The sequence below is a fragment of the Glycine soja genome, chromosome 14, assembly GCF_004193775.1.
Source record: "Glycine soja cultivar W05 chromosome 14, ASM419377v2, whole genome shotgun sequence".
In the NCBI taxonomy this organism is placed as follows: Eukaryota; Viridiplantae; Streptophyta; class Magnoliopsida; order Fabales; family Fabaceae; genus Glycine; species Glycine soja.
Window position 1 is genome coordinate 36,325,992 of NC_041015.1, and position 16,492 is coordinate 36,342,483.

General features: G+C 33.8%; 1 protein-coding gene across 1 annotated transcript; it reads left to right on the forward strand.

Annotated features, from left to right (window-relative positions):
* Window positions 1–539: 539 nt before the first annotated feature.
* On the forward strand, window positions 540–11,090 carry LOC114383074 (plastid division protein PDV1-like). The gene is made up of 2 exons (XM_028342667.1): window positions 540–1,007; window positions 10,058–11,090. The coding sequence occupies exons 1-2, from the start codon at window positions 690–692 to the stop codon at window positions 10,565–10,567; spliced, it is 828 nt and encodes a 275-aa protein (XP_028198468.1). The 5' UTR covers window positions 540–689; the 3' UTR covers window positions 10,568–11,090.
* The last annotated feature ends 5,402 nt before the right edge of the window (window positions 11,091–16,492 follow it).

Genomic DNA, 16,492 nt, shown 5'->3' on the forward strand with positions numbered 1-16,492 from the left:
ATTTTGGCTTATCTTGCTTTTTCTTCCATGGGTATTGGCTTGATCCCCATGTTTTGTTGTTATGTTTTTCTTTCTACTTTGATATATGTTTCCTTTTGTTTAAAAAACAATTATTGGTTGTGCATGTAAAGAGTCAAAGTAAGATATCCGAAATGTTTTTCATACAAGCTAAAGTTGAACTCCCAAAATATCTAAGAGATTAATGCATCTCAGTCACTATTTATTGAACTTTAAACAATGACTCAATTCAGTATATTTTGTGAAAAAAATTAAAGCAAAAAACATTTTAAATTTATTCTTACAAAAAGAACAAACAATACTTCTAATTTAATTCTTATAAAAAGATACAACAAAATACTTAAAAATATATTTGTTGTAATTTTTTACTAGTTAATGTAAAAATATTTACTATAGATCAAACTCATCTAAGATTTTAGTATTTAGTATTTGAGTTTGAATTTCTCTCCAGAAAAAAAGATTTCATTTTTAAAAAAGAAAGCAAAACTGCCAGCCTCATAAACGACGTGTCCTTGGGCCACAAAATTGAAAATTCCTTTCGTGGTAGTGGAGGCACATTAAAAATATGCGAGTTGTTTAAATCTGTCTTTGAATTGTATTGTGTCACTGCCTGTGCTGTGTGCTGTGCTGTGTTGCGTTGTGTCCATTCCCCCGAAAAGGAGAAGGAGAAAATGAAATGGGATATGCAGATGGAGGAAATCGAAGCGATTATGGAGAAAATTTGGGACCTCCACGACAAGCTCAGCGACGCCATTCACTCCATCTCCAGATCCCACTTTCTCACTTCCGTCAAAATCCTCAAAAACAACTCTCCACCGCACCTTCCCAACGCCGCCGCGGATGACCGCTCTTCCGGTTTCGTTTTCGTCAAGGACTTCAGGCCCGCCGACAACGACAGTGACGGCGACTCCGCCGTCCGCGAAGCCAAGAGCCTCAACGCCATCCGGTCCGCCCTCGAGAACCTCGAAGACCAGCTCGAGTTCTTCCATGTGAGCTTTTCTTCTTTCTCTTTCTCTTTTTTGAATTTCTTTTGTCTTTGTGGCTCTTCCGCTATAATTTTCTCTGTTGCATGCTGCTAATGCACTTGCTTTAATTGAATTCTTGTTGTGAAATTTGGTGAAATTGGATGTTAATTCGTGTTTCTGTTTGTTTTCCTTTTGGTTCTCCCATTTTGTGGCGCGAAAACTGGACATTCATAGCGATTAGGTTCGTGCAGATTTTTTTACGGAACTTAAGATTGACTTTGAGTGTTTCCTCTGAGCCTCAAAAAACACATGCACAAGATGAGTGTGTGATTATTACTAGTTTATAAATACAGATGCACGAGACTTATCACTTAAGCATGTGGTTACAATTCGATCTCAGGCCCATGTCTGTGTGTGCTAGAACATATGTTGGGAGATGAATTTAGTATACTAGAGATTAGTCTCTGACACTTAGGCTAGGTATACCTGGAGTTCACCCAAAAAAGTCGAGCGTGATTATTAATTTACTTGCATATGTTATTCAGAAGCCATTTTGGACCTGGATTGATTCAAGTAAAGATGGTGAGGGAGCTAAGCTTTCTGAGCAGTTGTTTCCTTTATTCGATGTTAAGGGAACTGAGCTATTTAGTTGCTGTTAGTTAGGAGATAAGTGTGGGGGTGTGAAGGTGTGTTGGACTGTTTCACCTTTTTAAATTTATATAGATACATAGTACATACACCAATGATCATTCGTTAAATAGCATCCATTGCATAGGGAATTAACTTTGTTATACTGTATCTTTGAGCCTTTCCTTTGAATTGTGTTTCAGTCAGTTTTGATTTGGATTTTAAAATACACTGTTTGTGTATTATGGTACCTTTATTGAGTCAGTTTAGTTGAGTTGGACATTATGACTTATATGAACATAACCCCAAGGTGCGACCTGAGGAAACAAAAGGAAGAAGCATGTTAAGAATCGGATTTGATTAGTGAGGTTTCGTTTGATGAAAATTATGTCCTACATTTATGTGTTTTAATGAAATTGTTTATTGACTTTTAGTTCTTCTAACTGCAATGATAATGTTTATGGATATTTATCCCTTCCAAGGGTTCTTAAAAATAACTTTATCTTCTTCTGAGTGGAAAATATTTTTAAGTTGACTGAAAGTCACTTCATTTTGTTGCAAGTAAGGAAGAGAACTCAAAAGTCATGCTTTCATTCAAATTTCAAGCATTAGAACCTTGTACCAGATTGGGTGATTGGGTCATCTGTGAAATCTATAGTCATGGTTTCCCAGTTCTTACCATTTACTTTAGGGCTTCATCTGTTATTTGCCTCTTTGCAATTTCAAACTTTCTTGCCGTTAATGTTTACTACCAATCTTTCTTTTGGCCCATGAATTTCTATACCCACCCCTTTTTTTCTGTCCTTACTTGCGCTTTATGTTTATGCTATCCAAATGTTGGAAAATAACACCAAATTAATTTGAAAATCTTTTCTGATTGGTGAAATGAGCTGCTAGAAAATTAAATTATAACGTTTCTGGAAAAGTAAAACATTTTCATTGTGAAAAATACTTACTAATTAGTTGAGTGGTGGTTTTCATCTGGTTGTAGTCTTGGAGGGATAAGGCAAGATGAAGTCTGCTGTGTGTATTATTGTAATCATAAATCATAAATTACATGTTGTTAAATAGTTAAGGTTTGTTGCAGTATGGTCTTTTTGCTTGCAGTAATTGTTACATGAATAATATACTTAGATTTTCTGAGGTAGTGAGGAAAATATTTCTCTTTTTTCTTTCATTCAAATAACATATATATATATACAAAGAGGAGAGAGAAGCTTGAAAGCTTTGATAAGACAAGACACACTGTTGTCTTCTACTATAAGCTAAAACAGATACAGAAATCTATTCTAAAGATACACATAATTATAACTCATAATTATAACACTCCCCCTCAAGCTGGAGCATATAAATCATATGCTCCAAGCTTGGAACATATAACCTGAATCCTAGGCCCCCTTAAGGGTTTAGTCAAAATATCTGCTGGCTGATCACTGGAGTTAATGAACTCAGTGACAATTTCTTTAGACAGTAATTTCTCCCGAATGAAGTGACAATCAATCTCAATGTGTTTCGTTCTCTCATGGAAGACGGGGTTTGAAGCAATGTGAAGAGCAGCTTGATTATCACAATATAGCTTCATATGCATCACTTCGCAAAAATTCAACTCCTCAAGAATTTGCTTAACCCACATAAGTTCACACGTAACCACAGCCATAGATCTATATTCAGCCTCTGCACTAGATCGAGCAACAACAGATTGTTTCTTGCTTTTCCAAGAAATAACATTCCCTCCAATGGAGACACAATATCCGGATGTGGATCTCTTATCCATATGACAACCAGCCCAATCTGCATCACAATACCTAGATACTTGTGTATTACCTTTGTCTTCATAAAGTAATCCTTGTCCTGGAGCTCTCTTAATGTATCTAAGAATACGTATAACAGCATTCCAATGATCAACACGGGAATTTTGCATAAATTGACTCACCACTCCAACAGCAAAGGAAATATCAGGTCTGGTGATGGTGAGATAAATGAGTTTTCCCACAAGTCTTCTATATCTTTCAGGGTCAGGATACATTTCACTCTGATATGTTAGAAGCTTCAAATTCGGATCCATAGGGCCATCAACAGGTCTACAATTCTGCATGCTTGTTTCCTTCAAAATGTCAAGAGCGTACTTCCTCTGAGAAATTACAACACCATCTCATGACTGAGCCACCTCAATACCAAGGAAGAACTTCAAACTTCCTAAGTCTTTGGTCTGGAAATGACTGAATAAGTGCTCCTTTAGTTGACCAATCTTAGTAGCATCATTCCCTGTAATCACTATATCATCAACATATACTATCAAATAAACACACTTCCCAGGGGATGCATGACAATAAAAACAGAATGATCAGCCTCACTACGTTTCAACCCAAAAAGTCGAACAATATGACTGAATTTACCAAACCATGCCCGAGGGGATTGCTTCAACCCATAGAGAGATCGACGCAGCTTACAAACAAGACCATACTCCCCCTGAGCAACAAACCCAGGAGGTTGCTCCATATAAATCTCCTCTTCAAGGTCACCATGGAGAAATGCATTTTTAATATCAAGCTGATGGAGAGGTCAATGACGCATGGCAGCCATAACAAGAAACAGACGGACAATAGTAATTTTAGCTACCGGAGAGAAGGTGTCACAATAATCAAGGCCATATATCTGAGTATAGCCTTTAGCTACTAAGCAAGCCTTAAGTCGATCAATCTCACCATTAGGCTCAACTTTAACTGTGTAGACCCATCTACAACCCACTGTCTTCTTGCCAGGAGGAAGAGGGACAAGTTCCCAAGTACCACTATGTTCAAGAGCCTGCATTTCATCAATCATAGTCTGTCGCCATCCAAGATGACTAAGTGCCTCATGAACATTAGAAGGGACAGAATGTGAAGATAGAGAAAAAACAAAAGAAGAATGTGAAGGAGACAAACGATGATAACTCAAAAAATTATAGATAGGATGAGGATTACGAGTAGATCTAGTACCTTTCCGGATGACAATGGGCCAGTCTGAATCAGAGGAAGGAGAGATGGCAGGATCCATGGCTTGAGGAGTGATTGAAGGAGAATGAAAATCATGAGGTGAACCTTCAAGTACTGGAGGACCAACATCAGTCGAATGCGGATGAGAAGATGGAACTTCACTGACATTTTGGTTTGAAGTATCTAGAGGACAGGGAGAGGGAATTGGAAGAACATTCTGGATGGAAGAAGAATGATCCATAGATGGTGAAAAGAAGGATGTGTCTTCAAAGAAGGTTACATCTGCAGACATATAGTATCTCCTAGTAGAGGGAGAATAGCATTTGTAACCCTTTTGAAGACGAGAATAACCTAAAAAGACACATTTGATTGCTCGGACAGAAAGTTTGTCTAAACCGGGAGAGAGGTCTTGGACAAAACAAGTACAACCAAACACTTTAGGTGGAACATGGAATAATGGATCATGAGGGAAAATGATTGAGTGAGGAATTTGATTTTCAAGGGAGGATGAAGGCATTCTGTTTATTAAGAAACAAGCAGTAAGAACTGCATCCCCCCAATGGTGTGTAGGAACATGAGAGGCTAACATTAGTGAGCGTGCGGTATCAAGAAGATGACGATTTTTTCTTTCAGCTATACCATTTTGCTGTGGTATATGGGGACAAGTGGATTGATGTAAAATGCCTTTTGAGGATAAAAGGGAGGAAAAATCATGAGAGAAATACTCTTTTGCATTGTCGCTTCTAAAAATCTTAATGGTTTTCCCAAATTGGTTTTCAATCTCATTGAGAAAGGACATAAAGATAGGCAAAAGTTCAGATCTGTCTTTCATTAAATAGACCCAAGTACATCTAGAAAATTCATCAATAAAGGTTACAAAATATCGAAAACCAAAAGATGTAACCCGACTTGGTCCCCAAATATTAGAATGAATGGTAGAGAAAGCTGAATTACATCTTTGGACAGTTTGTGGAAATGATGACCTAACATGTTTTCCTAGTTGACACGACTCACATTCTAGGACTCTAAGATTCTTCAGACCAGGAACCATCATTTTCAGCTTTGGCAAGCTTGGGTGGCCTAGACGATCATGCAAAAGTTTGGGATTTGAAATTGCAGAAGAGGAAACAGAAAAGTTGAATTTCAGGTAGTAAAGTCCTCTTGATTCACGTCCTTCTCCAATCACTCGACCTGTGCCATGTTCCTGAATAACACAGGAATTAGAAGTAAATATTATTGAACAATTTAATGAACGAGTTAACTGAATCAATGAAATTAGATTATAGGGACACTGAGGAATAAATAAAACATAATCCAACTTTAATGAGGAAGACAAAGAGACTGGACCACTTCCTTAAGCTGCAAATTTGGAACCATTAGCTACAGTAACAAAATGGGGAATTTTTGGAAAAGACATGAATGTAAAAGCAGACTTGTTACCAGAAATATGATCAGAGGCACCTGAATCAAGTATCCAAGGACTAGAACCGTCAATAGATTGAGAAATACATGCTGTTGAATAACATGGTACGGAGGAAGGTGAAGCCGGGCTGCTGGATTTCTCAGATTTCAGCTTCAAATACTCTTGGTACTCTTCATCAGAGAACTTAGACTCTGATTTTTCTGTCTGAGCTACCTTGGCAACTTTTTCAGGAAATCCATGCAGGGAATAGCAATTCTCTTGAGTGTGACTCATCCTCTTGCAATATGTGCATTGAGGACGTCCGCATTTTCCACTGCGGCCTCCTCTACTATTATGGCCTCCCCCTCTTCCACGAGATGCAACCATTGCTAAAGTTTCCACCACATCAGCTGGATTTTCTTCTTTCAGCGCATGAGGCACACGAAGTAACCTAGTGATGAGAGAGTCCATTGATGGAACTTGATCTCCAGCAAGAACTTGATCACGCACATGATCAAAGTCAGAGTGTGGACTCCTCAGGATGAGGACCATGTAAAATTTATTCAGTTTTCTATTCATTTCTTCCAATGAGTCAGCTACCAGAAACTTTTTCAACTCTTCAACTGCAGCCCTAGCCTTTCCTTCATGTGCAATCATGTCATGTCCAGTTTGTTTGAGAGCTGTAACCTTCATGGTTGCATCAAAGAGGCTTTGAATGTCATTTGCAAAGATCTCTTGGGCCTTTTTCCAAAACGAATGACCCGTTTTGAATGACCTAAGGATCTCCAAAATATCTGGCTTAACTGATTGCCATAATACAACACAGAGTTGATAGTCAAGCTTCTCCCACTCAAGTTTTCTGTCATTTGGAACAACATCAACTCCTTTTTCCAAATGGTCATGATGTCCTTGGCCAAGGAACCAAAGCTCCACAGAGGAAGACCGAGATAGATAATTTTTCTAGTTCAGTTTTGTAGTTGTTATTGTTGGGGTTCCAGAAAAGGAAAAAACTGGTCCAGAAGAGGCCATTTCTGATCAACAATGGAAACCCAAAGGAACAAAGGATAGAAGAAGGCACATGCAGGCACAAAGGCTTGCCAAAATAAAAAAAACAACACCTGAAACAGGCTTAGGGAAGAACGAAGAAGCTGTCGGAACAAGCTGGGCGAGCTTTCGACGTCGGGACGGCGGCGCGCGCCGGAAAACGCAAGGAGCTGTGACATCGCGTGACGGCACGTGACAACTCCAATGGCGACGCAACCTGCAGGGTTGGGTCGTGCGCTCCAGGGCGATTCGAACCCTAGGTTCGCCGGAGAGAATGGCGGCCGGAAGTGACGGCGGCCGGCGGCGGACGACGGTGGATGGCGGCGGACGGCGGCGGACGAAACCCGCTCTGATGCCAACTTAAATTTTCTGAGGTAGTGAGGAAAATATTTCTCTTTTTTCTTTCATTCAAATAACATATATATATATATACAAAGAGGAGAGAGAAGCTTGAAAGCTTTGATAAGACACGACACACTGCTGTCTTCTACTATAAGCTAAAACAGATACAGAAATCTATTCTAAAGATACACATAATTATAACAAATATAATATTATAGTATCATCATTTCACTGGTTTTAATGTATAATCTCTGTCATATCACATATGGTACTTGTTAGAAAAGGGCACTGTAGGATTAAGTTCTAAATTCAGATCCAATGGTATATGGAACAAATTTATGAGTTATCTTCCATGTTATGAATTCATAGTGTCAAATTGTTGCTTCTGTGGCATTCAACAAATCAATTCAGGGTAATAGGGAAAATTAAGTTGGTTGTCTGATAAGTGATATATTAGTAAGTGTTAAGTGATAATAGGAAAATGGCAATGTTATAAATCACAAGTGCTCCTATTTATATTACTATTCTTGGTCAAAGGCAAAAGCTTTTCCCAGTAAGACAACTAACACCACATAACACATAAATAGCACAAATATTCTAACACTTCACATTAAGCTGAATGAAATTGGCTTGATACAAATAAACACCTCTAAAGAAAATAACCTGATAATATAATGTAGACTACGCAAACCATAGCTGGACATCCAATTCTGAAAATTTTGGCATCCTAAAAGAAACAAATGATATTGTCATTATTGGGAAACTTAAGATAACACAGTGAGAATATGGACTAAATGGGAAACAGTCATACCCTAAAGAGCTAGTTAGGATTTTCTGTAGTGTAGTCAAGGTGAGACTGAAAAAGACACGGTAAAAAAATACTCATACAATCATCCACAAGGCCCAAACCTCTAACTATATATGTGTTTATGTATATGCAAGCACACACACAACACAAGCAAGTGTAGCAACATTTTGAATTTCAAAAACCCAAAATCTTTGGGAACTTGCTGGGAATATATATAGTTGAATTCAGCTAGAACATGGCCCAAATCAGCTCTAAAAGCAGCCTGTGGCTGTAAGGGAAGTAGAGAACTCTATCAAGCTAAGATAAACATCCAATTAGATGGAAGCAGAGCCAAAATGAAGCAACCCACATGGAAAGCACAAAACAGATCTAATTTAACTGTAGCCAGAATACAGTATATCCCATTTAGGAATAAAATTCAAACAGTAGTAGGAGCAAGCATCCCACACAGCCAAGAGTAAAATCAAAGATGGTGGAAACCAGAGAATGAAAATTGGGATCTAGCTGACAAAGGGAGGCAGCTTGGTTAAGACGTGCACTGCTTTTGGGGGTGGGTCTTGGTAATTATGTTTCACCTGTTAAGCTTAATAGGTGCCCTCTGAACCTGATGGCAATTTTCCTTTTCTTAAAAAGGGACTAGAAAATGGTGAAATGCAGGAAGACTATCTGCCAATGAAACTGGCAAGATTTTGGTGAGAAAATGGATCATTCTGGCCTAGTATTTGTTCAGATTTGGGAAGATCAAATGGGGATGATGTGGGAAAAAGGCCTGGCATAAACGCTCCTAACATAACAACTGACTAGCATGATATGACTTGAGCCACTTGAATAACTGACCCTAATACGATATCAGTCAAGATGAGATGGAACCCTCATTCATAAAACTTGACCAAAATGCAGGACAAGATAATAAAAAGAAATCATTGTTCCATGGAGAGGCAGGTTTGTATTAGGGGTGTGAGCGGATCGGACACAATTAGATTTTTGTGGCTTGGATTGGGTCATTGGATTGGATTGGTTTTAGTTTAATGAACCCAATTAAAATTGGATTGGGTGACGGTTTGGAGTTTTTGACTCGATCAAAATCCAACCCAACCCGAATAAGTTTAAATTACTAATATAGAAACCCTAAATTAAGTGCACCTCATTATCAAGGTAATGCATTATTTTGAAGTTTATCTTTTTCTGTTTAAGTAATATATTGTTTTATGAATGGTACTATGAGCATATATATTCATGGTTTATTTTTTTCTGTTTATCATATGAATAGTACAATGTTTTATGAATACTAATTTTTAAAAATATCTTTACTATTCTGTCCAAAAATAATATATCCTTACTATTTTGAGTTTAAGGAATTTTTTGAATTTTTGTTCCAAGACTGAAAGTGGTGGCAGTTTTTTAATGGCCCAATCCGATAACCAACTCAATCCAATCCAATTAAAGTTAATTTGGATTGGATTGGGTTGACAAATAAAAAAGGTAAACCCAACCCAATCCAACCCAATTGAGTTTAATTGGATTGGATTGAAAAAACAAAACTCAACACAACCCAGACCACTTACACCCCTAGTTTGTATAACAGTTATAATTTTGACATAATTAAACGGCTTATGTTTTTTTTTGGTAATGAAAAGGCTAATGGTTTGGTTAATGGGCAGAAATTTAATGCATAAAATAAACCAACAATACAGGAACATGCAATAGGCATTGTCTTCCCTCTTCTTTCTTCAGGAGATTAAGAAGTTTTGTTAATTAATTAATTGCAGGCTTACTTTTTTACTAGCATTTTCTTCTTTTTTTTTTTTGCTGTATGTTACATGATATTTTAATGGGAGTCTGTTCTAATTTGGAACTTATTTCTGTATGGCTGCAGACTATACAAACCCAGCAGTGTGTTGAGAGAGATGCTGCAATTGCACGTTTAGAACAGAGCAGAATTGTTCTTGCAGTGAGGCTGGCAGAACACCGTGGTAAGAAGTATAAAGTCATTGAAGAAGCTCTTGCTTTTATTGGAGATGTACGTGATGCAGGCAGCCTTGTTGCACCTGATATTTTCTATGGACAACCAAACTGTTCTGCTGAGAATATAGCGACTGAGAAAGCAAAGAGATCTAATATTCTTATCAATATTTTTATCTCAAGTTTCAATTTTGTGAAGAGATCTCTTGGATTGGATCATATGGGTGGAATAGTGGGCAATGCTGCTTTGGTTGCAGTTAGCATGATAGCTTTGCTTCATTTACATCAGGTAACTAATCATGAGCAGCCATTTGGACAAGAAAATACTGTTCACAGAAACAGTACCATGAGAAGAACTAGATTGGTTGGTTCTTCATCCGAAGCCCATTCCAGTAATTTGGATGTATTGTTAGCCAGAGGTTAGGATTAAACTTCTATCTCGTGATGAAATGATGAGCAGGTTATTTTCAGTGTTCTCTTTTTTTTTTTCCTTTTTTGTGCTCTTGTTCCTTTTTATCCCTCGGTTATAAAGAAGGCATGAGACCTGGTGTTGTGAAGGGAGGATAGTCTAAAGCGGAGGCAAAGCTTAGTGTCACTTGTGCTAACTGCTAAGGCTCTTGAGCGCGTCTTCTTGGTTTTTGTTGCCACCAAAATTTTTGAAAGTGGCATTATAGTTGATCTGAAAAGGTGCAAGATGTAGTTTGTGTTTGCTGAATTCTTTGTTGAGGTGCAGGTGCTTGAAGTATTAGAGTTAGTTGAAAGTTAATACAAATGTATCTTCTTTCTGCTAGGTAGTGTCATCTGTGGTAGATTCCTGCGTAATTTTTGCCAACTTTTGTTGATGGAATGTGAATGTCCTATGCAAATATTTTGGTGTATTATTTTTGAAGTATTATGTGAATACTTTTACGTTGCAATGAAGGAAATATTTTGGTGTTACCTTTAAAGAAAGTGATTATGCGGTATTGTTGGTAACTTGTCTTTCCTTCTCATTTCTATCCAACAAATTGCTTTCTCCAGTCTTGAACGTGTTGATCGAGTAGCAATTTCTATTGATATATATACCCGTGAACAAGGTAACTTCACTAACTTATGGGGAGTACAATTGGACTTGGAATTGAGCCTTGAAATTGAGTTTTGAATTGGAATTTAGAGTTCAATTCCATGGAGCTTAAAACTAAGTAGTTTGTTATATTTTATCTGCAATTTAGACCTTAAAATTTATAATTTCAAGTTTATGAAAAGGATCTATAATATATGATTACTACTTAAATTTGTAGGTTCTACAATGACATATAGATTTAAAAATTTTATATAAAAATTTAATCACATTAAAGTAAGTATTTATCTTAATTTCATACATTTTTTTGTTGACTTTTAATTGAAAAAGTATCTTTTTTATGCATAAGCAACCACCCCACCACCACTAACATCATTAAAAATAATTTAATATAATTAAATTTTTTAAACCGAATTGTCACAAAGATTATGTATTTGTTAATATGATTAAATTTGATAAATATAATAGGTCCATTAAATTTGATTTTAGCTAATCAAACTCAATAATAAAATTTGTATTCGTCTTCAACTTAAGGTATTTCACATAGATACTAGATGTTTCGTTTTTAATATCATTTTCTTTTTCGAAGTAATACATTAACCAGAATTAATATTTTAATTTTTTTTTTCTGCGTTTTTATGTAACCATTATTGTTGGTAAATCTAGCATTAGTTATCATTAGCCACGTCTTCATCATGCCGTACCTTTAACTATTGTTGCTGTATCACACAATGTTGGTCATAAAGTTTTATTTTAATAAGAATTATAATTTTAATTTTAATTTTTAATTATTCCAAACATTTCATCTAATTTTTTTGTAATTGGTTGAAGAGATATAACTCAGGAATACGGTTTTCAAATTAATAGTAAACCTAATTTTATTGGGCATACAACTGAGATACCGACCTTAGCCCATGGATTATGCGGAAGCATTGTTGTCTTAAAAGGGAGATTTCTATTCTCACCCATTATTGTTATTTTCACTCCCATCTTTTTCAAAATAATGTGAATTAACAATTTTTCCCTCCCACTTTCTCTACACCCCTTGCCTTTCCCTTTTACCCCTGACCTTAGGTACTCTTGCATAACACCCCACCACCTTTTACCTTCCTCATTTTGCATCACATCCCATTCAACAACCAACATTCATGCTTTGATAAGGATTCAACATGATCATCATTTCATTCATTCGTGGAGTGAGGTATGTGATTTTTGAATTTGGATTCAACAGAATCATGATTTATTTTGTTAGGAAACAAAATAGAATCACAATTTCATTATTTTTTTTCATAAATAAAATGAAATTATGATTTGTTGTATGCCTGGGTTAAGACACATAACAAAATTATGACTCTACAATATAATGTGATGAAGATGGGAAATGTAAAGAAAATTATGTTTGCATTGTATAAAGCATATTAATATACGAAATTGTATTTTTGTTACAGTATAAGGGGTGCAAAAAAAAATAACAAAAATACATTTCCGTTGTATAAAATATACAACGGAAACATATTTCCATTGAAATTTTTTCACACCTCCAATACTATAATAGAAATATGATTTTATTGTATATTTTATACAACAAAAATGTATTTCAGTTGAAAAGGTATTTTGGGCATTAAAAAAAATTAAAATGCATTGAGTGAGAGTAGAAAAAATGAGGGTGAGAACATCAACTCCCTCCTAAAAGCATAATTTGAATAGGTGAATTCTATTTGTATTCCTTTTTCCTCTTCACATCCTTTTTTTGTTGGGTAATTTTTATATTTCAAATAGTATTCTTTATATGGTTTGATTTTATTATTCCATAAATTAAATTCTGAAACTATCCAAAATTAGATTTAAAAAAATAGCCTTTTAGAATTTAATCTTTTTCCAGCTCTAGAATTAAATTTTAGAACTCAACTTATTTTCGGAACACAATTGAGCAACTCGGAAAATGAGTTTCCAGAACAGTATTATAAAGAAAAGCGACACATGAATAGGAAAAACAAAATAAATGAAAAAAACAGTTATAAATTCTGAAACATTCCGGAAGTCAAATTTTGGATATCAATGAAAACAGCATACCTTGTAGAGTCAATAGGCGATTAGAGCATAATGTCAACGATGCAATAGCTTCTGTTGACCAAACAAAAAAACACACTGTGTAATAGCTTGCTGATGGAAGAAATGATGGCATATTTTGTTTGACAAATTCTATTTGTGCATATATGTTTTCTCAACTTAAAGAAAAGTAAAAAAAAAAAAAGATAAGAGAGAAAAATGTGAGATAAAATAGAGAAAGTTAAGAAAAAAGGGATGCGATGAAGAAAATACCATAACAAAAAAATGTATATTAAGATGATAGTAATAGAGCTCGTTTTGTTTTCACTTCTCTTTTGGAACCCTATTTTTTTTCTTTCTTCAAGTGAAAAAAAAAATTAAAAGAGAGGACCTAATCAAATTCAAATGTTAAACCTAACTGGTTCCATGTCCTTAGAATTTTCTTTTAAACTTTTGAGTCTGCCTTTCTAATTATTAAGATGTGAAAGGAAAAAAAAAAACACAAAAAAAGGGAAAATTGGATGGAAACACATTATTAGTCTCGCGATATTCACCTGCCTAGAAACACTTCTTTTGACTTCCCATTGAATGTATTCTCATATGGTAATCTAAATCTTTTAACGGAATGATGCACTAAGAAATTAAAGACATTATTAGACAAGTAGAAAAATATCCCTCTTATATTATCCAACTTTTTGCTGTCACTCTATTTTTTCGGCTTTTTCTTATTGACTTGGCTTTTTAGTCAACTAATCCTTGTATGATGTGATGTACCAAAAAAAACTAATCCCTTTTTTATCTTCAAAGGGACATGGTAATAAGTAAAAGAGGAAAAAGCAAAAGGGGGAACAAATTATAATGACAGAAAAAAAATTTGTGGACGCTAGCTAATATTAGTTTGTATCTCGCGAGAGAAATAAATAAATAGAAGAAAAAGTGATGATCATGTGATTCATAATAAAATGTAATATGAAAGAAAGAAATAAGAAAAAAATCAAATATATGTTTATATTGTTGAAGTCCATATATAATTATTGAGTGACAAAAACATATATTCTATAACAATTAACAAGAATCAAGTGGCGAAATTAATTTGGAGTAGTGCCAAAGGGTCAGCTAGAGATTCGTTGGCACCCATCTATGCAAAAAGCATTGGTTGGTTATGTACGAATAATAATGCATAAATATTTATTCATTTTAAATATTCCGTTAATACTTTTTATTTTGTTTCTCTTTTTTTATCATATCATAAATTCTATAATATTTATATTTTTTTCACTCTCTCTAGATGTCAAATAGGTTTTGGGTGTCAAAAAATATTTTTCTATAATTTAATGACACAACATAGTTGATGCTCAGCATCAGTGTTTCTCGCACCATGAATATTTTACATAAATTGGGAACAATTAACAGAAAAAAAAATAAGAAAAATATAGATAGACACCCACAATGTTATTCGATCATCACCCATTAAGAATAAGAAAAAAAAAAAAGAGAAAAATACTTATACGATAGGTCATTTGATGTGTTAGAAACAGAGAAATAAAAAGAAATTAGAGGTTGTCTGCTTTTTGGGATCGATTGTTGTTTTTGATTTTGTTGGAGCTGCGACTCCTCGTATAGTCTCTGTGTAGTGTTTCTTCTCTTGGGCTTTTAGCCCCATTGATTAAAAAAAAAAATTGGAGGTGTTAATAGAGTGTTTAAACTTAATGTGTATTTATGTATTACTACTCACAAAAACTATATGCTCCATCAAAACTAGGCAGATTAGTCAAAAAAGAAAGGAAAGGCTCGAAACAAGTTAAGCCCAATTTTCACTTTCTACAAAACAAACACAAAATTGGTACTACTAAAGGTTTCCTTTGCATAAATTTGTCTACAAGCATTTATAAAAAAGAAGATAAGAAGGTCAAACAATTAAATCTTTTTTCATACGTTAAAATCAATTCATGCATTTTAACTTTTACAAAGGTTAAGTGTATAATTAATTTTAACTTATGGAAGAAAATAAATAAAATTTACTTACTTTCTTATTTTCTTTTTTATAAGTGTTCATTGAAAATTTTATTCAAATAAAATCTAGGTTTGCTTATGTTGCTTATTCTATTGATTAAGGATGTGTTTGGGATTACCTTAATTTGATAAAACAATATCTTTCTTTGTAGCTGTTTTTTATGATATATTTTTTCAAAAACAGATAATATTTATGAAATAAAGTTGAACAAAGTGTGTTTTGTCAAACTTTTGAGAAGTTTATAAACTGTTTTGACTAACTTATAAGCTATTTTGACCAAAAAATTTGTTTGATAAACAAGTTTATTATAATAGCTTATGGAAAATAAGCTAACTTAGGTATTAACTTTTTTCATTTTCTCAATTTTATCCTAACTGATTTATTTTAAATTCCTTGTTACCTTTTTATTCAATTTAAAAATCATTTTACCTATTTTAACATTCTTAACAAAAACTAAATGATATATTCATTTTCTTAGTTATTATGAAACATGGAATTCCACATTTTTTTTCTTATTTTGTTTAATGTTAAATATTTTATTGTAATGGATTAATACGTTTTTTTATATTTAAAATATTTGGTCACTAAACAAAAGTAGATAAAAATTCAAAATTATAAAGAAAAAACAATTTTTTTTAAAATAATATTGTTAATAAAAATTAATTCTAAACAATATAAGTTTAATTAATTTAATTCTACTTTTTCAAAAAAAGAAAAAAAATTATTTTTAAAATATTATATATATATATATATATATATATATATATATATATATATATATATATATATATATATATAAAGCTATGCAAATGTTAAGTACGTAGCGCCCTTAACAAATTAAAAAAATTATAAAAAAAAAACATCATTACGAGTATTTTAATACATAGAATAGAATGAATATTTATTTTATACAACTAAAATTTATAATTTTTAATAAATAAATATTTATAATGTATTATTTATATTATTATATTATAATTGAAATTTGTAATAAATAAATTATTATATTGTGATGTATTATTATTTTTAATTATCGATAATTTCTTTTTAAAATATTTAAATTCAAGTCAGAAATAAAGATATTAAAAATGATGATGGAAAAATATAAGAACTTGATATCAAAAGTATAAGATATAAAGGAGAGAAGGAAGAGTGGAGGTACAAGGAAACATGTAGTCTTAAACATTTATACATACAAGTGTTACGCTTTATAATTAAATAACTGT

Coding starts and splice junctions, on each gene's coding strand:
- LOC114383074 (XM_028342667.1), top strand. CDS start 690: ATGAAATGGGATATGCAGATGGAGGAAATCGAAGCGATTATGGAGAAA. Junction 1,008..10,057: donor ACCAGCTCGAGTTCTTCCAT/GTGAGCTTTTCT, acceptor GTATGGCTGCAG/ACTATACAAACCCAGCAGTG.